Source organism: Aethalodelphis obliquidens, unplaced genomic scaffold, assembly GCF_003676395.1.
Source record: "Aethalodelphis obliquidens isolate GAN/ISIS:26980383/991018 unplaced genomic scaffold, ASM367639v1 scaffold77, whole genome shotgun sequence".
In the NCBI taxonomy this organism is placed as follows: domain Eukaryota; kingdom Metazoa; phylum Chordata; class Mammalia; order Artiodactyla; family Delphinidae; genus Aethalodelphis; species Aethalodelphis obliquidens.
The window spans coordinates 5,678,569-5,702,262 of record NW_020838021.1 but is presented as its reverse complement, the minus strand read 5'-3'; the positions used below and the strand labels follow the sequence as shown (position 1 = coordinate 5,702,262).

The window sequence follows — 23,694 nt, the reverse complement described above, 5'->3', positions numbered from 1 at the left end:
AACTTAAATGACATGGCTCCCAGAAGAGAGAGAAACCTGCCAAGTAAGCAACTATCCTGAAAACCAAAGGCCCGAGAAACACACTGCGTTTCTGAGAGATATTTACTTTTACTTGAAAATAAAAACACATTCACTTGCTTCCTTCAGCCAACAGAAAATTTCACAGATTAGGGTATCAAATGTTGGAAGCATCGCACGGACAGAAAGTGCATTCACAGAGGCAAAATCAGGGAGTTCTAAGGAGAACATCTCATTCGACACATCCCCACACCATGTTTGTTCCTCTCCCTTCCTGACTTGAAGGCCTCAACATCCTGGGCTGAACCTGGGTCGCTAAAACTCTACCCAACCGTCCATGGTTCAGTTTTGCACACAGTAACGGAGCTAGTAAGTAACTGGCAGGATTTGAATCTGACTTCAATGTTCATGGCTCTTTCTAGTACATCACCTTTAATAAATACCTATTTGTTCTAAGCTTTAAGGGTGATTCAGATCACATCTATAAAGAGTTTTAGACTCTTACAAGTTTCAATTCTATAAGGTGTCATTTCAGGTGAGATACTAGAGTTGTTGATCCTGATAAATATCTAAAGATGGAAAACTGTGACTCCTGGGCCAATGAAGAAGTCCCGCGTTATCCCACCCATCCTCTAGTGGCTGTGGCTGGGAAAGACACCTGTTGGAGTGACTGCTCAGCCTTATGCCAGATGTTGCCTTTCCTTTTTTTCTTTTTTAAATACAAATAATGAGTCTAGTGGCACTGCCAAGCCTTCTACTTACCACTCATACAGTCCTTCAAGTAGATCTTGAAATTCAGGATTATAGTGCTTTGGGCCCAAACAATTTTGTAAGATCTACAGAGAAAAGAAAAAAGATACAACTTGATATTTAGAATAAGGTTGTAAATACTAAAACAAAAGTTGCTGTAAGTGTGAACATAAAATAGGTGACAGTAAATTTCATAAAAGTATGCATAAAGAACACTGTTATTTTAAATGTATTGTTTAAAATAAATTATCGCTGATTTGGGGGGATAGCCAATGCAAAATGCAGAGACTACAAAAGTCATACATATGGCTACGTTGAAGAGAAACTAATATTCTTTTTGCTCTATTATTCTAGGTTGAATACTAGTTAAAATCACCCCTACCTCACCTCCCGGAGAAAACATCTAGAGTTATTTCCAAATAAAAATAGGGTGCTGTGAAAGGCCTTCTAGATGAGATACTCCAAGAAAAGACAGTGTTTGGAAATGCATCACATTACAGGAAGTTAGCTGATGGAAAGGTCCAGATGTTTTAAGTATTTATTATTGGCCCTATGACCAAGGACTCTAGCTGATCAAAGCTGCTGGGCTTCCTAGGTGGGGCAGTACATGGAAATTGCCTTAGGAAAGGCTTTGTAAGCTTCCACATTTGTCATTTGTATGCAGTCCCAGGCATTATCTGCTACCTCCCAGACTGCCCATCATTTTGCTCCCTTATAAGACTCGTGAACCTTTGAAAGTAGATGGGGATACTCTTTTAAGATTTGAACCATAAGGCAAATTAACCGTATTTTATCTGGACAGGAAGACATGATCTTTATTCTCTTCCCTAAAGACACGACTGCGTTCAGGCAATATTACCCACCACTCCTGATGGTACACCAGAGGATTTTCAGTGACATCTGGATGAATAGATTCTATTTTCACACAGTTGTATTTATTTTCTTGTATGTAGTTTCATGGATATTATTGCTTTGGACACCGCTACCTTTAAGTAAATGAGTAGCTATAAAGATAAATATTAAGAAAATAATAGTATTGTGGTATGTGGATAGATCACAGATTGTTAAGGAAGTTTGTAAGGAAATGAAATTCGAGAAATGATGTTTAAGGGCTAATACAATGAGGTGTTCCCACCAAGATCAACATGCATTGAAATGGTCCCTTATTCGTACGAGCAGGAATAATCTGTTGCTCCTTTAACTTACTTGTGGCCATTTACTGCCTCTTATTTGTATGTTCTCTTTGCCTCTCCCACTGTTTACATCTTCCGCATACTCCATTCGTCTTAGTGAATGCCATATTGAAGTCTGGGAAGTGAAACTTCCCAAAGACATGTTCTCTGGTGAAATCCTTGTCCTCTAATCTTCACATCCTAGCATTTTAGTTGACGATTTTAGATTTGATAAAATAGATTTTATTTTCTATTCAGTTGCCTTCTCTCTGCATAAGCTTCCCCTGAAGACAGTATACACAGTGATGAGATTTCTCAGTTATACTCCCGTTTTCCTTCTTTATGAAAAGCTTCAACCTTTCGTTTTCCATCTGTGCCACCCCCACTACTGGGCTGGCTTTGGGTGATTGTCTCTTCTCGGCCTCACTCATCCAGCACATTTATTCAAGTGAGATGACCGCAATGTGAAGCACTGTCATTCGGTTGGAGAGCGTGTGTGTGCAGATTGAGATTATTAGAAAAATAATTCTAAAGGAATGGACTTCTGATATATTTTTCCTAAGACCAAAGCAATTTAGTAGCTCGGGGTTTTCACTCAAGAAAATGAACGGCTTTTATCATATCTGATGGAAGACTTCTTTTGGGAAGTCTGGCATATTCTGAGGCTGATTTCTGTAGCTTACCACCACTTAACTCCCAACACAGCTGAAATCAGATAGGTTGCCGTAGGACAGCAGTATCTTTTTGTAACTGAGGAAGTAGAAAAGGGAAGGGGGGGGCGCTGAAGAAATGTCTTCTCTTTGAACACACACCAAAAAATGTGGTCTAATAGCTTTTTCTTAAAGAGAAAATACCTATAAACAGGTAAATCTGGTGAATTAAAACCAGAAACCTCCCTCATTTCTCCCCCCAGCCCACCACATGTTCTCAGGGTACCTAAATCAAAGAGAAACAGATTAAGGTGAACGGCAAGGAATGTTCTGTACTCAAAGCAAGATCAATCATTACACATAGATCCTTTTTTGGCACCGATGTAGAAAATCCAAACATGGAGATACTTAGGTCTGCAAATAACCTAATCTGCATACCAGATGGATCTAAGGGAAAAAACATAGACACTTTTCCACACACATATTTTTTTTAAATATGAGCATAGAAAAACAGATGCTTTTGCCCCCAAAGGGTCTGTGGGCCTCTCTCGAGTAGTCTCATGGAGGAATTTAACTTCAGATTTCTAAAATTACGAAAATGTCTAGATTAAGCATTAAATTGGAAGAGAAAGGGCCTCTGGAAAACCAGCTGAACATCTTCTGAATTATTTTTAACTGCTCAGTGATACCCAGCCCCCAATTTCACAGAGAAGTGGATGGAGGAGTCAGTAAAGGGAGGTCTCCCCCAAATGGGTAGACTATGATTCACTGACCTTCAACAAATAATTTAATGCTCTGCCACCTGCATGGTTCAGTGAATGAATCTGCTGTTTAAGTTTCAGTGAATGAGGATTGTGGCATTATTTCTTTACGCCCTATTTGTGGGCGTAAAACTAAATCTCCTTAAAACAATGAATTTTGTCTACATTTCACACATATTCCCTTATTGCCTTTATCATATCTACCATCGTATCAAGCTATCCATCTTCTCCAACAAGTCTGACAAAGGCACAGTGAACACACAACATGGATCTGGGAGCTTGATATTTCCTCCTTAAATTTCACACAGTAGACGGTAAAACGGCTTTTATACTTGAAGTTCTGAAACTAGTTCAGAAAGAGCGATTATAATTACTGTAAAAGCAAAGTTGAATATTCTCTTGGTTACCAAAGTCATTAAAGAACTGAGGGTACAATTTATGCCTTGTTCATCTGTAACAGATGGAAAGAAAAAAGATTTAAGACTAACTGAACAAGAAGCGCTCCCATTAACTTGTTCCTTTGTGCACCGTGTTACGCACAAGCCTCCCAGCCCACCCCTACTCTGATAAGCCCTGCACCAAAAATTCAAAGAAAGGAAAGATCAGGAGCAAAGCATGACACTTTTGGCAGTGAGGCCTCACTTAGCGCACATCAGTAGAATCATTGCTGCCCTACGTGAGTAACATTTCAAGATAATTGAGATGTACTCTCTTAAGTATCGGGAATTTGAGCATTTCTGATGGAAACCTTCCCTCGGATGTATTATAATTTCCCTAGGTTTTTCAGCAGAAATTACTGAACGCAATAAGCCATACCCTGATGACTCAGGCACTCAGGATGAACATCCATGATTACACTGTGCCGTAGTACAGTGCTGTCTGCTTTTGGGGGGGACTCCTCCTTCCCCTTTAAGTCAGTTTGTCACTTCCTCTGCTGCTAATGTGCCTCTGTCTAATATCACCACCCCCCTCCATACACACCCCTTCTAATGTGTAGCTTTTCACTTACTGTGAACTAGAAAACCAAAATTGGTAAGAACTGTATGTTAAATAAGAGTTAAGAAGGCACTGAAAGTGAGGATGAGGAAATAACTACGGCTTTTAACACAACAGCTTTGTGACACCCAGAGGCTCCTCCCTTTAGATAACTTTCCCACCTCTTCCAGTTTAAACTAAATTTTGAAAGGGTAGTGCTGTGAGAGAGCTACCTTCAAATAAGTGAGTTTGCTTTGCACAGACCATCTGGGCATGGATTAAAGGGGATATTCTAATAGCTTCAAGTTTTTCTGAACCTGAAAAACACTATCTTAGTGAATGACCTCTCTCCACGGTTATTTAACCCCACGCAATTACATAACGCACATCCCAAACACTTCTGTAGATGTTATTCAGTTTAATTCTGACAACAGTGCTGAGATAGGAAAGGCCAGGCTCATGGTCCCAGATTACAGGTAAGGAAATGGAGGCTGGAGAAAGTTGAGTGATTTGCCCACAATCAAACTGAGTATGTGACAAGGCTGGGCTCCTGGGTTCTCTTTCGGGGGTCGTCTAACACTTATGTTTTCTGTGGCTCCCTGTTGCCTTTCTTATGCTCAGAAGAACACTAAACCCTGCCTCTGGTGAGACAGACTTACTCTGTTTCCTTTGGGCTTGCTTCTTTATTTCTCTCCAAGCTCTGCCAGATGTCCTTAGGAATCATGCTCATTTTTCTAACAGAACTCAAAACCCTCTGATTATATTATGTTGAAGGTTCTCAGGGAATTAAAAATTCAACAAATGTATGGTCCCAACTTGCCATCAAAGTTAACAAACATCACCAGGAAGGATGTTTCTCACAAGCGGACACTGAAGAATACATCCCACAGATACCTAACAGCTCATTTTGTGTCACAGTGGTGTGAGAAATCACCTCCTCAAGACATTCATTAACCTTTCATTTCCTCCGTAAATAATCAGTCAGATACGTGGCTCATATTTTAAATTAATCAAAAATAGCGCTCGCTCGCTCTCTCTCTCTCTCTCTCTCTCTCTCTCTCTCTCTCTCGCAGTACTTAAAATGAATTGAAATAAGCGTGATATTTAAATATGTGGTTCCACACCTCTGGGCCAGCTTAAACCTCATCTCCTCCAGGGAGCCTTCCCTATCCATCCCAGCAGGCCTGAGACATCTCTTCTTCCTCTTCTCCGAGAACCTAGAGTAATTCTTGATATTTGACATTTAGCACATACTAAGAAACCATGTAATGTACTGCCAAGAGCGTGGGTTCTAGAGGTACACAGACCTAGGTTCTAATTCCAGCTTTGCATTTCTTAGCTGTGTGGCCTTGGGTAAATTACTTAAATTCTCTTTGGTTGAGATACCTCATCTGTAAAATGAAACTTATGATACTTAATCTGTTTAATTGTTCTAGGGATTAAATACAGCACCTAGCGCAGTGCCTGGCATATACTAGGAACTCAATTAAGGGCAATTGTTTTTAATATTATCATTATGACCTTTTATATATAGTTCTGGTTTGATATGTGTACATTGTTTTCTCAAACTGTTTTTAGACCCTTGACAGCTGTGTCCATAGAGGAATATATGACGAAGTTTAATGGCCCCTTACTTGCACAGGTTCTCTCTGAGGTCTTATTCCAAATACTGTATTCATAATTTTGTATTATTTTTCTTAAAGAAGGCTCTTAAAGTGATAATAGCTTCAGGCCTGCACAAAACCTGGTTGTGCCTCTGGTTGTGTCTTTAACCTCTATCATATCCCCCTCCTCACTCCCACTCCTGCATACAGTCAGTACTGTACAGTCAGTACTCAAAACAATGACATTTTATAAAATCTTCAATTAACCAGAATTTTTGCTGTGCTTAACTATAAGGAAATAAGCTTATGTCAGGTATTCTGTGAAAACCTTTCAACTGCCAACCAATATATTTAGTTGGAAAATATTCAATCCACTTACATATTTTGAGATAATAAAAATGCGCTTTGTAAACTGTAAAGCTTAGTATTAATACAGTGCTACTCATGAAAATTATGAGAAGAGTGATGACCCTAAAGCAGGGTTTCTCAATCTCGGCACTACTGACACTCTTGGCTGGATAGTTCTTTGCTGTGGGGACTGCCCTGTGCATTATAGGACATTTAGCAGCATCTCTGGCCTCTACTCACTAGATACCAGTCACCCCTCCTAGATGGGACAATCAAGATGTCTCCAGGCATTGCCAAATAACCCCTAGGGGAAAAATCCCTTCCCCCACTACCTTAAGGCACATTCAGCACCAAAAGATGTACAGATGTTCACAAGTCTTTCATATTAAGGTAAGAAAAGGAAGGCAAGCATTTTAGAAAAGTTTTTTTTTTCTCAACTGCTTCTGCTAGAAAAGTTTTCAATAAGCAAAAGCAACCTTGATTAACCTGAAAAATCACATTAACCCCATTCCTTGAGTGTTCTATTCCCTAAGCATTCCAGATAAAGAAAGAAAAATGTACCATACATTCTATTTTCTAATTTGTATGCAAAGTTCAGCCCATTTTCCAGCTCAACAGCTGAGTACAGAAATCCAGTTCATGGGTGAGGGATCATCAGTTTCATCACTTTTGCCATCTATTTTAAGTGATAATGATGCCACCGACCTGGAAGTTTAGAGAGCTTTCTTCCCTTGCTGTTGACATTTTTAACTTTCGTATTAGCAATTCTCCCTGTATCCTATGCCTGAAAGTAAAACGCAACAAAAAGAAATCTGGCCCAACTAACTATGATTTACTATATATAAATGACCTAACACTTTGTCGATTATTTAAAAGTAATTTGCTCTAGCCATCCCAATGACTGTGCAATTGAAAATGTCCTTGAATAAGCAATATTTCTTATTTTTTATTTCTGCAGGTTGTGATCCTGGGGAAGCATTCAAGGGGTTACCACTACATGCTTGCTAACCTGGTAAGAACAAGCAGAGCTTAAGTTTCCAGGGCATTATATTCTATTTAGTTTGTGTCACCTGTAATTACCCCTAAAAGAAATACAAGAAGAACCTAATGTGTTCTCCAGACACTTCGAGAAATGGGTCAGTAAATACTAAAACCTGAATGCAATAGCCTTGTTTTCAATTATGCTGTGTCTGTTTTAGCTGTGAAGCTTATATCCTCTCCTCGTTGAAAAACTAATAATTTGATATGATTCTTCACTGATTATTCTTAGATTTAATTTGGAGTTGAAACGTCAACCATTTTAATCAGGTTTCAAATGTAAAACAAAGGACAGGGGACACAAGAAACCGACTCTTTCCCCAATTAATCCAAGTGTATGTGCACATTAGTATTGGATTTGTCTTTCTAGAAACAGGCCACTACCAAATCTTTTCAAACCAGATGTGAGCAGTAGGTTTGAACACAGAACAATTAAGTAGTCCTGTCAAAGTGTATAGCCATCTTTCTACGTATACCAAAACACGACTTGAATCTTCAACTTCAAACTCCCCATGCCTTTAAAATTTGTGACATTCTAGAAATTACTTTTTACTACGGTTGGTTTATAGGTCTTCTTTCTCTAAAAGGACAATTGGTTTAGGAATTAACAAAGTGGCTTCTAAATCCGTAATATATGTTTCTGAATAATACGATCTCCCTGTAATGAAAGAGGAACGGTAAATTATCACTATGATACTAAGAATCTGTTAAATTATTACATGACATGAGTTCTAGCCCCAACTTTATTTCATTAGCACAAGAGAATCAGAATCATTATAGAGCTCTTAAACCAAAAGAATAGCAACAAAGGTGAAAGATTATCGTAATTATATTCTTAGAATTCTTAAATCAAAGAAAAAAATCTTATTTTAATAATGAATATTTTTAAATGAGAAAGGAAATGTTACTTAAACCTCCTTAAGAAGTGTGTGCACTCAAACACTTTATAAGATGAAGATTAGAGCTACTGCTTTGAAATGTTGTGTGCATCTTGTCCAATAAATTGCTCAAAGTGGAGCGCTTCAGTCCATTGTAGGGACAAATGAATCGACTCTTTTAGGAGAAGAAATCTTGATTCTTAATTTACATCTGAGTACGTCCAATTTGTTTTTAGACAACTGATAGGTAAAGGATGTTTGTTGACTCGCTGGGGGTTAGGCCAGGCTTTGGCAGGAAACATGGAGGTTATAGCAAGGTATCTGAGGCGGGTATTGATGGATTTTTACCATTTCTTTCTCACCCAAAAGTATTTTGTTCTCCTTCCTTCCTTCCTCTCTTCCTTCCTTCTTCCCTCTCCCTTCCTCTTCTCCTCTGCCTAGGGTTCACTCAGCACTGATGGTACATGAGACAACTTTAGGCAGTGCACACACGAACTTTTTTTTATTACAATGGTAAATGTATTTATTTACTATGTACTAGAAAAACATAAAACTAGCACATCAAAACCCAAATTTTATGGATGTTATTACTTCATACAGGGCTAGAGATTTAACAACAAATGAAATAATTGTTTATGTCAAATGTGTCAAGTAAACAATAGCATGTTGCTATAAACAGATACAGCAAAATCTGTTTGGGGTATATGCAGTTGTGGTGCTACATGGATGACTGAAGTTTGGGAAAGAGCATTGAACTAGGGGTCAGAGACTTTGGGTTGTCCTACTGACTTTGCTACTCACTAGCTATGGGATGTTGGATAAGTCACCTCACCTTTGAGGACCTCAGTTTCCATACTGTAAAACTCAGATGGGAGTGGGGAGTTCATTGATGTATTGGTTGGATCCTTTAGAAGCAGATGCTGAGATATAAATAGAAGTGCAAGACATTTATTGGGAGTAATGCCTGTGAAAAATAAAAGGGAGAGGGACACAAGTAGCAAGGGAGCCCTTCAGACCACAATTCAGGTCTGATATCAGCGAAGGAGGGGAAAAGGAAGGAAGTTTGAGGGATAGTTAGGGAGTTTGGGATTGACACGTACACACTGCTATATTTAAAATGTTTAACCAACAAGGACCTACTGTACAGCATAGGGAACTCTGCTCAATATTTATGTAACAACCTAAATGGGAGAAGAATAGATACATGTATGTATATAACTGAATCACTTTGCTGTACACCTGAAACTAACACAACGTTGTTAATCAACTATGCTCCAATATAAAATTAAAAGTTAAAAAAAAAGATCTTCAGACCATGGGCTAGCACACCTGGGAGCTACAGTGCAACAACTCCACGTGGAGGAGGCCCATGCTGCCCCCAAATGGCAAGCCACTGTACCCCGACCTTGCGCAGCCACTGGCTGGCAACTGCCTGGGAAGCACCCACCTCCCGCTTGCGAGCTGGGGTAAATCCTGAAGGCGTCTGAAGCTGGAGACTGTCGGCTAACTCATGTCCTGGAGGCAGGTTCTATGTTAAAAGATCTAAGTCTGAGCCCTGCACATCAATGGCTGTCTCAGTTGACGTAAGGTGACCAGATGATCTATAAAGACCTTTCCCATTCTGGATTTCTAACTGGGCCTCTCTAATCCTACTGACAATCCTTCAGAACTTTGGTTTCAATTTTGAGACCCAGACCTGACAGAAGTGAAAGCATGTAGAGTGACAGAACTGCAAGAGAAAATCACTAGGACAAGGTTGGGGAAAAGAATGGTAAACTGGATGCCTAACACAGAACTCAGAATTATGAAACCTTGGAAAGATGCCTACTACAAGAATAAGCAAAGTCTGTTCCCTCAGAAAGAATGTAATATATAGTGTCATGTCAGTCTGGATAATGAAAACATGAATTCATTTACCATGCTTTGAGCTGCCACCCCTTCTCTTCCTCTAGTGACCTTCTTTCCATTTGAACACAGCCACGTGTCTCCATAAGTCCCTGTTCTCTATATCAAATTGCATATGGGCAATACAGATAGGAACCGTTACTAACCTCTGATAAAACAATGAGCCACATTATGCCTTCCGTGGTTACCAGATTTTTTTAAGCAGCTAAAAATACCCCCAAAACACATATACATATATACACACAGCAAACTAAAACTATTTAGAAGTCATTTAGATGATCAAAAACGGGTAAGTGGAGCTAAGAAGATGTTTCCTTTCAAGATGAGCCAGCTGGATGAAAGCTGAGGACACATGCACAAGGGAAGAAGTTCTCATCTGAATCTTGGTGTAACAACAGCACAGAACCACTGCCTTCTTATACCGATGCAAAATCAAAAACACTCACACTGCCTACCTAAGCTTTCTGGAACCACCTGCACCAGAGCCCCAAGTGTCCCCTTTGCTACTAAGTCCCATCTATCCAGCAATGACTTCTATGTGCTTTTGCATGGACCTTCCCTGGTAGCAATCCTAAAGTGACAAGACCTGGATATTCTGTAAATGCTTCAACAAAGACCTTTCATAGGTCAAGGTGTACATTTCAGAATGGACAACAAGCTGCAGAAAGCTCCAACTTGTTGAAACCCCTGGAAGAAACAAAAGATTTCATCGGGAGCACAGGCCAGAGATGTGATCTGCTCAGGCCAGAAGTGGACATGCCAATAATCAAAGAGTTAGTAAGTCTCTTACAAATTCTGTATCAGTCAGTGGTGTCATTTCTTTTTAGGGGTTGTTCCACAATTGATTGTTATTTCCTCTTCCAGAACTCTCCCTAAGGTGGTAATGTGTCTCTACTTTAGTACCAGAGGTAACCAGCAGGTATACAATTTGTCAGTCAAGCAACCTCTCTCTCTTTCATGGTAAGGTCCTGGATCAGGATCCTTTCCACTGCATTCCCAGGCATGTTGTGTATTGTGATTTGTTTCATATATGTCAATAACAGTGTGCATTGGGCTTCCCTGAGGGCGCAGTGGTTGAGAGTCCGCCTGCCGATGCAGGGGACACGGGTTCGTGCCCCGGTCCGGGAAGATCCCACATGCCACGGAGCGGCTGGGCCCATGAGCCATGGCCGCTGAGCCTGCGCGTCTGGAGCCTGTGCTCCGGAACGGGAGAGGCCACAACAGTGAGAGGCCCGCGGACCGCAAAAAACAAAAACAAAAAAAATAATAATAGTGTGCAGACCCCTAGACTAACCCTAGGCATAATAAAGAAAAAAAGCACTAGACCAGGAGCTAGGAGATAGGTTCGAATCCCAAGAATTGATCTAACTAGCCTGTGACAAACCAAACCTCTCTGAACCTGTTTCTTAATCTGTAAAATGAAGAGATAGACCAGATCAGGGTTTCCCAAAGTGTGCTATTTGCACATGAGATGATTTGAGGTAGTATATGGCAAAACTTCTTAGACTGATTAGTTTTGAATTTATATTAAATGTGTATTCAAAAAAGATAACTCTCCCGTCAATTCTATGAAGCTAAATTAGATATTTAGATTAAAAAGCTTAGTCGATGTAAAGAAAATATATGAGGTAAAGACTAGTTCAGATGATCCACCCATGTGGCAAAAAAACCCTGTAAAGGGGGTATATTAGAGGCTAAAATTTGAAAAACACTCCAAGGTGACTTCCAGCTCTACATTTCTTCCCTCGTGGAGGGTCAGTTTGGACAAGGGAAGGCCAGGAGTGAGAGTGTAGGCGCAGCAGCTGGGTGAATATAGAGGACATAAGTGGCGGAGCACAGGCAGAGCCCTGTTAGCCTTGGGGTATTGTCATAGAGCAGACTTCAAATCAGTCCAGGGGGGCAAAAGCCAAGCAAGGTGTTGAGTGCCCTTAGCTACATTCTAAACAGAGCTGCAGCTCTAAAAGATCAATCAAAGCCATTTAATAGTTGACACAGAACAAACTGGATCCGGGTTGAGATGATCCAACAACAGATGTTCAGTACCCAGCCCCCCAAATAAACCAAAAATCCCCAAACATTTGAGGCGCCAGGGGAAACCGTAAGCCACGGTAGGACTCATTCAGTGCTGCGCCAGTTAACCTCTGCCTTAGAAGACCCGACGGTTTCCTTGCCTAGGCTGAGGCTGGTCCCAGGGTTGGGGACAGTTGTGGACCCTACAAGTGGAAGTTAGGTAATGTCAGCTGCCAGCGAGAGGGCCGTAGGACCGGTGATCAAGTTAGCCATTGTGCCAGGAGACAAAGGGGAAGAGAGCTGACTAGCTGAGACTCCTCCCTGCTGGGCTAGCTGGAGACAAAGGGGGAGGAGAGCTGCCTAGCTGAGACTCCTCCCTGCTGGGCTAGCTGGAGACAAAGGGGGAGGAGAGCTGCCTAGCTGAGACTCCTCCCTGCTGGGCTAGCTGGAGACAAAGGGGGAGGAGAGCTGACTAGCTGAGACTCCTCCCTGCTGGGCTAGCTGTTCTCTTTAGGCTTTTCCTTTAATGTCTCCAGTGAGGAGAGACTTCCTACCCACCCATTTCCCCCAAGCTTTTTAGAGATCAGGAAACAGACTCAGAAAAAATACATGCCTTGTCTGAAGTCTCACAGCTAATCCACTGCCAAGCTAGGCTTCCAGTCCAGGCTGGTCAGACACTTTACCAAGAGCACCTCGCTCCTCTCATTTTACCCACCCAAGCATCTCAGGGAGACAGAAGGCCAGCCCCACAAAGGTCACATAAGAACATCTGCAAAGACGTAAATGTATATGAATGACGTATAAACTATAAATTTATGAGGGTGAAGTAATCAGAGAGAAAAAGACTTAAAAACACAAGGACAGCTTTGTGAATCTGGGTTTGAAACGCGTCCAATGGGCCAATATGAAATGTATCTTAGCAGGCACCAGTTACATCTCCATCACTGTCTTCTCCCCTGCTACATTCATATTCATCCTGTCTCTCTCTCTCCCTCACACACACACACACACACACACACACACACACACACACACACACACATTCCTCTCCCCTGCTCCCTCATCCCTCTTCTTTCTCTTGCTCTCTCTTCTCTCCTTCCCTCACCATCTGCCCCATTCATATGATTAGTATGCCAGAAAATAACGATGGGGAGTACTAGATTATATCTAATTTTTCTAAAATTTTACTAAAACAAAAGCATTAGTCAAAAAATAGAACTCCAAAGCAGCATCCAGGAGTAACTGGAGCTTGGAGAAGTGAACTCTGCAGCTTCCCAGATCTAGGGATGTACCTGAAACAGAGAGGGGCCCACTTTGTTTAAAGAGAAAACAAGTTTGAATGACATTGAATCCTGCTGTTTTGCTTGCCAATAACAACTGTTCCCTTCTGCTCCCTTCCCCTCCCAGGTCTTCTTGTTCTGTTCTCTACTCTTTCCCTTTCTTTGTACTTCCATTTTTAATGTTCTAAATAAAAATTCAAATGCTCAAAGTCACGTGTTGTGATCACTGACACCTCAGCAGATAGCATGTAAACACAGAGCTCACTGGGCTGGAGCCCAGCCTTACAGGCAAAGGAAGTGAGCTTGAAGGGAAAAATCCCCCCTGGTCCCCAGTGCCAGGAGCCCAGTCACCTCCCCTGGGTACACAGCTTCTCTGGTGGTTCAGGATTCACTTTCTTCTCCAAATGAAGACAGGATACAGCAGAGTATCAAGGGAATGAGGAGTGGGGACTGGGCAGGGGTCCAACGCCCTACCATGCATTTAGAAAGACACAGGCAATTGTCAGCTTAAAGTAGCCAACTTTGAGACTCTCATTCCCCCTCTCCAAAAATGCCTCCATTATAGTCAACCATCCCTGCCTCCCCCCCACACACCCCCCACCTGAAATTAACAAGGAAAGATCACTTCCTACTCAATGTTCTAGCAAGATGCATTGAAAAAATTCTGTTTTCTCCCCCGGGCCCCTCCCACATCATATCTGCTAAAACAGTGCTTCTCAAATTATCTGTGAAGAAGGGCCAGATTTTCCCCAAAATATTCACACAATAAAAGCACAACAATAAATTACTAAAAAACATGAAATAAACAAAACAAGACATATAAAATACAAGCCCAAGATTTTTTAGTATTAGATTCAACAGCCATATTACTCTGTCAACTTGCTTATAAACTAAAGGCTTATATTCAGTTTCTCTCCTTCTATCATCTCTGACTGGTAACAAACAGCAGACCAGCACCAGTCCACACATACTTCGGTTAGTATTACTCTAAAGATTTTTATAACAAGTTCGTTTTTCTATATACCACGTATATGCCCAATACCTTGCTCACTCTACTACAAGGAAGACAGAAGGTGGTCTCTTTAAGAACCGTATAAACATATTGAACAGACCAAACTGGCACAACTTAGGATCACTGGCATGGAGGTAGAACAGGTGCTGGGACCTGTGCTGGGAATGAAGAGAAGACAGAGGGTGGGGAGTCAAAACTCTGCATAGTATGGCCAGAGAAGGGCTTTCAGAGAAGGTGACTTTGAAACAATGATCTGAACGGTGAGAAAGGTCTAATTATATGAAGAATCAGGGAAAGTTCATGTAATGCATAGGGAACAACATGTGCCAAGGTCCTAAGGCAGAAAAGAGTGTGATACCTCTCTGAACTGTTAGAAGGCAATTTTGGCTACAGCAGAGTGAGCCTCAAGATCTGGATTATCTAAGGCTACTGCCGGGTTAAGTGTTAGCTCTTTTCAACAGCATCAGAAAGCCACTGAAGAATTTCAAGCAGGGGAGAGACATGATCTGATTTTTGCTTTAAAAAAAAAATCAGTGTCAAATGGATGGATCTTATGGTATTTAAATTATACCTCAATATAACTGTTAATAAAAAAGAGATCAGTGCCTATTTTTCCCACTAATAGCATTTATGTCAACTTGTAATTATTTGTATATTCATACAGATAACTCCCACTGGACTAAAGTGTTGTGAGGTTAGGGACCAAGTTGGATATGGCTCGCCACTGTACCAACAGATAGCACTTAGAAGGTTTCGAAGTATGTTTGTTAATTGGATTAGAGAATAAAACAGTGAGTGAACAATACAAGCAACCTGTAATCGAGTGCTAATTTATATGGTGTAATCTTTAACTCTAGGCATTACGTCCTCCCAGGAGGATGGATCTCCTTCTAGAAAAAGACTTGTGTCTCTCATTAGCAATCTGATAACTCGAGTCACCACAATTACCATGCATTTCCCCATCAAAGCATCACCCAGATGAACAATTCAGATGGCACTAAAGGCAGAGCCAGCCTTCATCCAAATTGAGACAGATACTCCTCCTTGGCAGCCTTCCACCCCTCATTCTATTGCTTTTATCTTCCATATAGGCAAGCCACCTTTCTCATTTCTCACCCATAATCTACCATCAACTCAATGAAAGTCACCCAACTCATCTTGTCTCTGTTTTCCTCTCTGTACAAAATGTACCCTAACAATAGTATTATACGAAGGAAATCGCCACATAATATCTTAAAAATAAGTGCCCTAAAAGTAAGCCTTGAATATATCTATTTCCAAACCTCAATTATCTTACCAGAAGGAAACTGAATTGCGGTACTATATGTATGAATCAAGGGAGACAGGATGATACCAAAGTCATCTGGATCCTTGGAAGACTGAGTTGTCTGGCTATTCTCAAATCAAGGACAATCTCTCTTCGGATGCCAGTTGTGTAATTAGTGTCTGTGTAAAAGATGGCCTTGGAGAATTGGAGAATTGATCAAAGGCGGCTTACAAGGCCGTGCATTAGGCACAGAGGTCATGGTTGGTTTCATACTGCTGGGTTCAGATGTGGGCAACAGTCACTGGCTCAAACAGATGTGATGTGACTGAGAAGCAATGCAATTGATGAACTATAGCAGAGCTTACAAATCTAAATGAGTAGTTTCCTTCTCAGAGGAATAACTTCCGGAGATTATATTCATATTTCCAACAAATGTTGCCATTGTTGCACAGAGGCAAATAGTCAAGTGTACAGATCCTTAGAACATAGAAAGTGAGGAAGTAGAGTTTCAACTCGCCCTATCTGTGAGCACTAGGATTGCCTCCAACCTTTCTCTGCCTTCTCTCATCTCCTTTAATCTCTCCCTCTGCATACAGTTTACTGGACCAACCAAAGGAAAGGAGACCATCATGGCAGTGAGCAAAAAACAAAACAAACAAAACACAATTTCAAGCAAACCAAATTGGTGAAATGTAAGGAGCACTAGAATTTGATATCTAATCTAAACACACAAAAATCATTGAGTATCTGATCATCATTTCTAGTTATTAAAATCCCTATGAAATAATAAAATGGGCTCAACAGAAATTCCACTCAGTACAGCCGGGGATTTGGAAACTCGGAGTCACTTAGCAATAATAGTGTGGAGTTTACACATAAACGTATTAGATGGAAAGCATGGGAAGGCATGCGACAATGAAGGAGGACAAGAGCCCATAAGCAATCAACAATGTGCAAGAGCCTATGTAATAACTGGCAAAAGGGGACACAACTGGCCTTATTACTATCTGGTAGAGAATACAGAGACAAATTTAATATAGATGTTTCTTAGTCATTATTTTACTAATTGAAATGGCCCTTGAAGAATGAAATTTCAGTAGACACCCAGAGCTATTAGTGATGAAGTGAGGGCCCTTACAGAACAAAGGTACCAAGGATTAAAGGGGAGCGATGTGGCTAGAGCATGAGGTCTCTTGAAGGAAAAGGTGTGGATAAGGCCAAGAGAACAAAAGATAACAGATAATGGAAATCCTTGAAGGTCAAGTCAAGATATTCAGCTGTCAGTATGTCTGTAGAAAGCAGGGAATCATTGCAGTGATTTGAGGAAAGGAGTATTATGCTCTAACAGATATTTTAGGAAGATAAATTTATTATGCAAAAAATAAACTGGAAAGGTAAAGAACTGGAAGTTGGAGCACCACCTAGGAAGCCAGGATGATAAACTAGGCTGGTGGTCCTCAAACCCACTTGTGCTTCAAAGTCACCTGTTGAATTTATTTAAAAAAAAAAAAGGTGCTTGGGCCCCATACCCAGTGACCCAATAGGCTTAAAGTGCCATTAATTGAAAGAAGGAATACAGTAAGAGGCAGAGATTTTAAGGGAATATAACAACTTTGCTTTGGGGCACATTCTTTTTAAGACACACATGGAATAAGGAAGTCAATTTAGTTGGTAGACAGAAAAGGGGGTTCTAGGGTATAAGAGAGGTTCTAATTGGAAACTCATTGGTGGCTCATTCAAAGTGAATTCAAGGGGGCTTCCGGAGCTTCCCTGGTGGTGCAGTGGTTGAGAGTCCGCCTGCCGATGCAGGGGACACGTGTTCGTGCCCCAGTCCAGGAAGATCCCACATGCCGCGGAGCGGCTGGGCCCATGAGCCATGGCCGCTGAGCCTGCGCATCCGGAGCCTGTGCTCCGCAACGGGAGAGGCCACAACAGTGAGAGACCCGCGTACCGCAAAAAAAAAAAAAAAAGTGAATTCGAGTTGAAAATTCCAAAAGAAAACAAGAAATTAATTTGTTTTATAGACTCTAAGCCTTAAAATGTAACAAATTCATTGGCTGAGGTATTTTATGTATCATAAATGTTATTTACCATAACCGAGTAACATTTATGTTAAAAACGTCGATTCTCAGAGCCCAGCTATGTGAGAATCATGATTATCTACTGCCCTCCAACATACACACACACTCAAAATTTTAAATGGAAAAAGGTGAAGAGAAAGAAAATGAAGAAATTCTAATATCTTTGGTTAGATGGGAGATGCCAGAAGAAGAAACTGATTTTTAAGCAACAAATGAACTGCTATGATTCAGTGAAGCAATAGAGCAATTGCTATAAAACAGCAACCTGCTGAAAAAAAATGAGCCATCCTTTCCCACGAAAATATCAAAGAAATCTACTGGAATGCATTTTGTCTTCGGTCAAACTATATTATTTTAAAGTATATAATTTTTAATAGTAGATGAAGCTCAGCGAGGAAACAGAATTCATGATACAGAAATTTCCTTTGAAGTCAGACATGTTTAAATGCATGTATTAAATAAAAGGATATGGGTTTTCTGTCCTTTTTTAAGCAGTTACTATTGGAAGAAGTGCTTGCGCCAGGCACTTAAACCCTGAAACAAAAATGAGAACGAACTAAAAAGACTTAAAGAACTTTAAATATTACTTTTGTTCTGAGCCAAGGATATGAGTTAAAAAGTAAAAACTTGTAAACTTTCTTATCACATATTTAGATTGGTAGTCAAACTTATACTTTTTCTAAAGACAAGGATTTTGTGATAATAATAAAAAAATCCATCTGTATTCACATGTGTTACTGTCTGGTCACTGCACTACTTCTGTTCACCGACCTTCCTCCCTTTATTTTCCCCTTTATCACCCACATGTTTAACGTTCATTCTGGTTGTGCTAGTGTCTAACAGAGATTTTGGAGAGACTCAGTGCCAGTGTTCTCAACTTGAGGCCCTTCTGTGACCAAGTCATAAAGAGAACACTAGCAAGAGTTGTGAACAAATGCAATGCCTTAAAATAATGAGATAAGAGGTGACCATGGACCAAGGGCCAGCCAATTCCTGCTCCATAGCTAGAACTTGTATCCCAACTTCAAATTTCTATAACTGTCTTTCATCTTCTGTTTTCCCCTTTATCATCCAGATGGTTGAAGGTCATTTCTGTTGCATTAGTTCCTGCTCAGAGTTCTTAGACAGACATCTTCCCACCTCAGGGTCTCTACTGTAGCCAACTCAAGCCGTGAATTCTGGCAAGAGGTATGGACAAGTGGGATGTCTTAAAATAATCACAAAGGTAGAGAAAGTGAACCAGGAGACAGCCAACTTCTCCCCTGAATCAAGACATTTCTCCTAACTTCCATCATCCTACCAGAATACTCCCTGCCACAGTCATTTTATTTCCTTTTCTATACACTCTGCATGGTTTATTTTCTTGTTCTGCTTCAGTGTCTTTACATGGGTTTCAGGGATACATGAGGGGGTGTGACCAGCACAACAACAAAAATCTAGCAACATATTCTAGAAAAGTGCAGTGTCATAAATTTAGATATCAGAGGAGGAGGACCAGTACCCTGGCACCTCTTACTTTTCGGCCAGAATCCATCTCACTCCCCTTCCTTTTTTCCTGCCTACCTGTCGTGTGTTTGCTGGTCAGCTTTGTTGTGTTGGTTATTTCAATGAAGCTATGGGTATACTTAGGCCCCAATTTACAACTTTCCCAATTATGGTTGTACATGATCATAGATTCTAGCAACTTCTTCTAGAAAAAAATAGCAACTTCTTCTAGAAATAAAAAACAATGAGATAGATATAGGAGGTGGACCAGGAACCAGCAAAATCTCCCTTCTTAACCATCTCCACTCTCCTAACCTCCATCTTTCTACCACTGACCTCTCCCCTTTTATTCTCCCCTTATACCATCCATATGTTTGGTGATCATCGCTTTTGTGTCAATGTCTTTTGAGAGGTTTTAAGAGACTCAGCCTCAATTTTACCACTTTGAAGACTGTGGTTCACCAGCCTAAGGAGGAGATCTAACCAGAGGCTATGAATGGATGAAATGCTTTAAAATTATGGGATAATCTGTTGAATCAAAATGTATTATTATAATCTTCCCATTTCTGTGTCTTTGTTTTCTATTTGCTTTGTCAATAATTGAGGAAGGTATGTTAAATCTCCATTTTGATTTTTTTTAATATCTTTTCTAATATCTCTTTCCACGCAGTGCAGCATGTGGAATCTTAGTTCCCCGACCAGGGACTGAGCCCGAGACCCTGCAGTGGAAGCGCAAAGTCTTAACCACTGGACCACCAGGGAAGTCCCTCCATTTTGATTTTTAAAAATAAATTTAGTACTGGGAATTCCCTGGTGGTGCAGTGGTTAGGACTCTGGGCTTCCACTGCCAAGGGCCCGGGTTCAATCCCTGGTCAGGGAACTAGGATCCCAGAATGCTGCATGGGATGGCCAAAAAAAAATTGTTTTTAATAAATTTAGTACCAAAATAATAATAATAATAATGGGATAGGAGGAGGAGTAGCCCATACTTCTCTCCTAACCTCCATCTTCCTACCACTTACCCCCTGCTCTTTACACAAGTTTGGGGGGGGGTCTTTGGCCTGCTTTTAGGGTTATAGATGTCATAACGATAAAAATCCATCAAAGGTTATTATGGGATGGTGTAATGCCTTAAAATGGTGGGATAGGAGGAGAAGACTAGAGTCCACCCAAACCTGCCCGTAAGCAGAACGTTTCTCTGAACTGTCATCATCCTTCTCTCTCTCTTTCCTCCTTTCCTCTCCTACCTGTTGGATGTCAGCTCTGCCGCATTAGTGTCTCTGAAGAGGCTGTAGAAAGAATCGAGCTTTAAGTTTTACAATCTTGTAGACTGTCAGTGCCACTTGAACCATGGAATTTAGCAATATTTGATACAAAAAGATAATTCTTTTTGAAGAAAAGGTATCAGAAATAGGACAATCAAGAGTCAACCAACTCCTGCCTTTCAGTCAGACAGTTTTCCTTACATCCCCTTCTCTGCCATTCACCTCTTTTCTCCTTTTCCCTTCTGTGTCCTTGATAATTGTTGGTTAGCTGTGTCATATTAGTGCTTTTGCAGAGGGATTAGGGAGAATGCAGCCTTGATTATCTCAACCTTGAGAACTGTGACTTGCTGCATCTAAATGCTGGGCACCAGGGCAACATTCAAGCCATAGAATCCGATTAGAGATTACAAACAAGCAAAACGTACACAAATAGGCCAGAGGGAGAATTAGGACCAATAGCCAGCCAACTCTTGCCCTTTAGCAACAAGATCTCTCCTTTCATCTCCATAAAAGCCTATTACAAAACACAGGCAGAACTATAGGCAGACAAAAATCACAGCAAGATCCTTTCTGACCCACCTCCTAGAGATATGGAAATAAAAACAAAAATAAACAAATGGGACCTAATGAAACTTCAAAGCTTCTGCACAGCAAAGGAAACCATAAATAAGATGAAAAGACAACCCTCAGAATGGGAGAAAGTATTTGCAAATGAAGCAACTGACAAAGGATTAATCTCCAAAATTTACAAGCAGCTCATGCAGCTCAATAACAAAAAAACAAACAACCCAATCCAAAAATGGGCAGAAGACCTAAATGCACATTTCTCCAAAGAAGATATACAGATCGCCAACAAACACATGAAAGAATGCTCAACATCATTAATCATTAGAGAAATGCAAATCAAAACTACAGTGAGATATCATCTCACACCAGTCAGAATGGCCATCATCAAAAAATCTAGAAACAATAAATGCTGGAGAGGGTGTAGAGAAAAGGGAACCCTCTTGCACTGCTGGTGGGAATGTGAATTGGTACAGCCACTATGGAGAACAGTATGGAGGTGCCTTAAAAAACTAAAAATAGAACTACCATACGACCCAGCAATCCCACTACTGGGCATATACCCTGAGAAAGCCATAATTCAAGAAGAGTCATATGTCACGATAGCCAGGGCATGGAAGCAACCTAAGTGTGCATCGACAGATGAATGGATAAAGAAGATGTGGCACATATATACAATGGAATATTACTCAGCCATAAAAAGAAACGAAACTGAGTTATTTGTAGTGAGGTGGATGGACCTAGAGTCTGTCATACAGAGTGAAGTAAGTCAGAAAGAGAAAAACAAATACCGTATGCTAACACATATATATGGAATCTAAAAAAAAAAAAAAAAGGTTCTAAAGAACCTAGGGGCAGGACAGGAATAAAGACATAGACATAGAAAATGGACCTGAGGACACGGGGAGGGGGAAGGGTAAGCTGGGACGAAGTGAGAGAGTGGCATGGACATATATACACTACCAAATGTAAAACAGATAGATAGTGGGAAGCAGCCGCATAGCACAGGGAGATCAGCTAGGTGCTTTGTGACCACCTAGAGGGGTGGGATAGGGAGGGTGGGAGGGAGGGAGATGCAAGAGGGAAGTGATATGGGAACATATGTATATGTATAGCTGATTCACTTTGTTATAAAGCAGAAACTAACACATCATTGTAAAGCAATTATACTCCAATAAAGATGTTAAAAAAATAAATAAAAAGTACAATTTTATTGGAAAAACTACTTTTCATCAGACTTCTTACTAAAATAGAAGGGGTTCCTCATCAGCATTATTCCCATTTTACAATTATTGTTGTTACAGTTATTGTAAGCACTGTGAAACCTTTGTCATGAAAATAAATATACGAGAATGAAAGGAAAACAAAAAAAGCCTATTACAGTGTCTCCTTTCTTTTTCTACCACACTTCTGCTCTCTCCATTTTGTCCACGGGGCTGTGTTAGGCATTCTGCACATGTGGACGGGTAAATCTTCAGGGCAGTTAGTAGGAGCTAGTGTTGCGCAGGTCTTGCTAGACAGAAGAGCCATTTGAGGTGACCTTCCCCTGGCTTGATCTGTGCTGCCGTGGACGCATTTAATCTCACGAGGACAGCCAGGCTGGTTCCAGTCTGAGGGGTGCCAGAACTTAATCCCAGATACAGCTGTCATAAAACACGGGTTGACTGAGAAACTCCTAGGTCCTCAGTGGTATGGTATGCTACTGGAGAGAAAGACAGCCAAATGGGAATACACGGGGCCTGTGTGGCAGAGTGAAGCCTCCTGGAAGTAAGCAGAGGTGACTGGTGAGGTAAATTTGAGTTGGACCCCTCTAGTGTCTCTTGTAAGAAAAAGGTAGTGAGATAAAATGTTTCTGGAAGGGAGTGGTACGGTGAGTAACCAGACTGAAGTGCTGGCTCTTATGCCTTAAGGCAGACGTGAGATTTCTGGGATCCTTTCTCTCGCCCTCCTTTTCATTAATCCTGTGTTGCCATTTTAACATGCTAAGGTATGAGGTAAACAGGGGTGTGATGCTTATCAAAGTATAAAAGACACAAGAAATACTACTTCCTAGTGCAGACTGTGGCCATTGACCCTGGGAACCAACATGGTGGCAGAAGCATTCTCAACCCCTTTCTTTCAAGGAAGGGGGCTCCACCTCGCAGGCCAGGCTTTTAGGACACAGGAGAGCCCCAGAGAGCCCACTCTTCACCCCTACCAGCAGACAGATGGGTAGTTGCTCAATGCTCTTGTGTAATACTTGTTAACTGGCAAGTATGGTTTGGCACAGTAAACGACTTAAAGCCATTTGTTAAAGTTTTGCCCTCAGCTCTTTATTTGTGTATTTGTTTAGGGGGTGAGAGTTGGGAGTTGGATAACAGTTAGGCTTAAGCCCCATCTGGAGCCTCTGCTAGGCTTTACACACAGGCAAGCCTCTCTGCTGATTGCAGTGCAGAGGGGAGCGAATGGGAGAAAACACTGAGTCTTAGTTTCTTTCAGGAAGGAGGCCTTTAGGAGAAAACTCATCCTAACAAGTTAATGTTAATTTTAAAAAGTACTTTGGGGTCACTGGAAAGGAGGAATGGTTCTCAGTGATGCAAACTATTTGTCCCTTTGTCCAGTCTCCATTGGCTCATATCCCACTTATGAAAG

At 40.9% G+C, this 23,694-nt stretch overlaps 1 protein-coding gene across 1 annotated transcript in view; it reads left to right on the top strand.

Annotated features, from left to right (window-relative positions):
- GRIA3 (glutamate ionotropic receptor AMPA type subunit 3) overlaps nt 1–23,694 on the top strand; it is a 291,583-nt gene that overhangs the window by 170,493 nt on the left and 97,396 nt on the right. Inside the window, exon 5 of the mRNA XM_027092323.1 lies at nt 7,237–7,290. Within this exon, the coding sequence (XP_026948124.1) occupies nt 7,237–7,290 (54 nt within the window). The remainder of the gene's footprint in view (nt 1–7,236; nt 7,291–23,694) is intronic.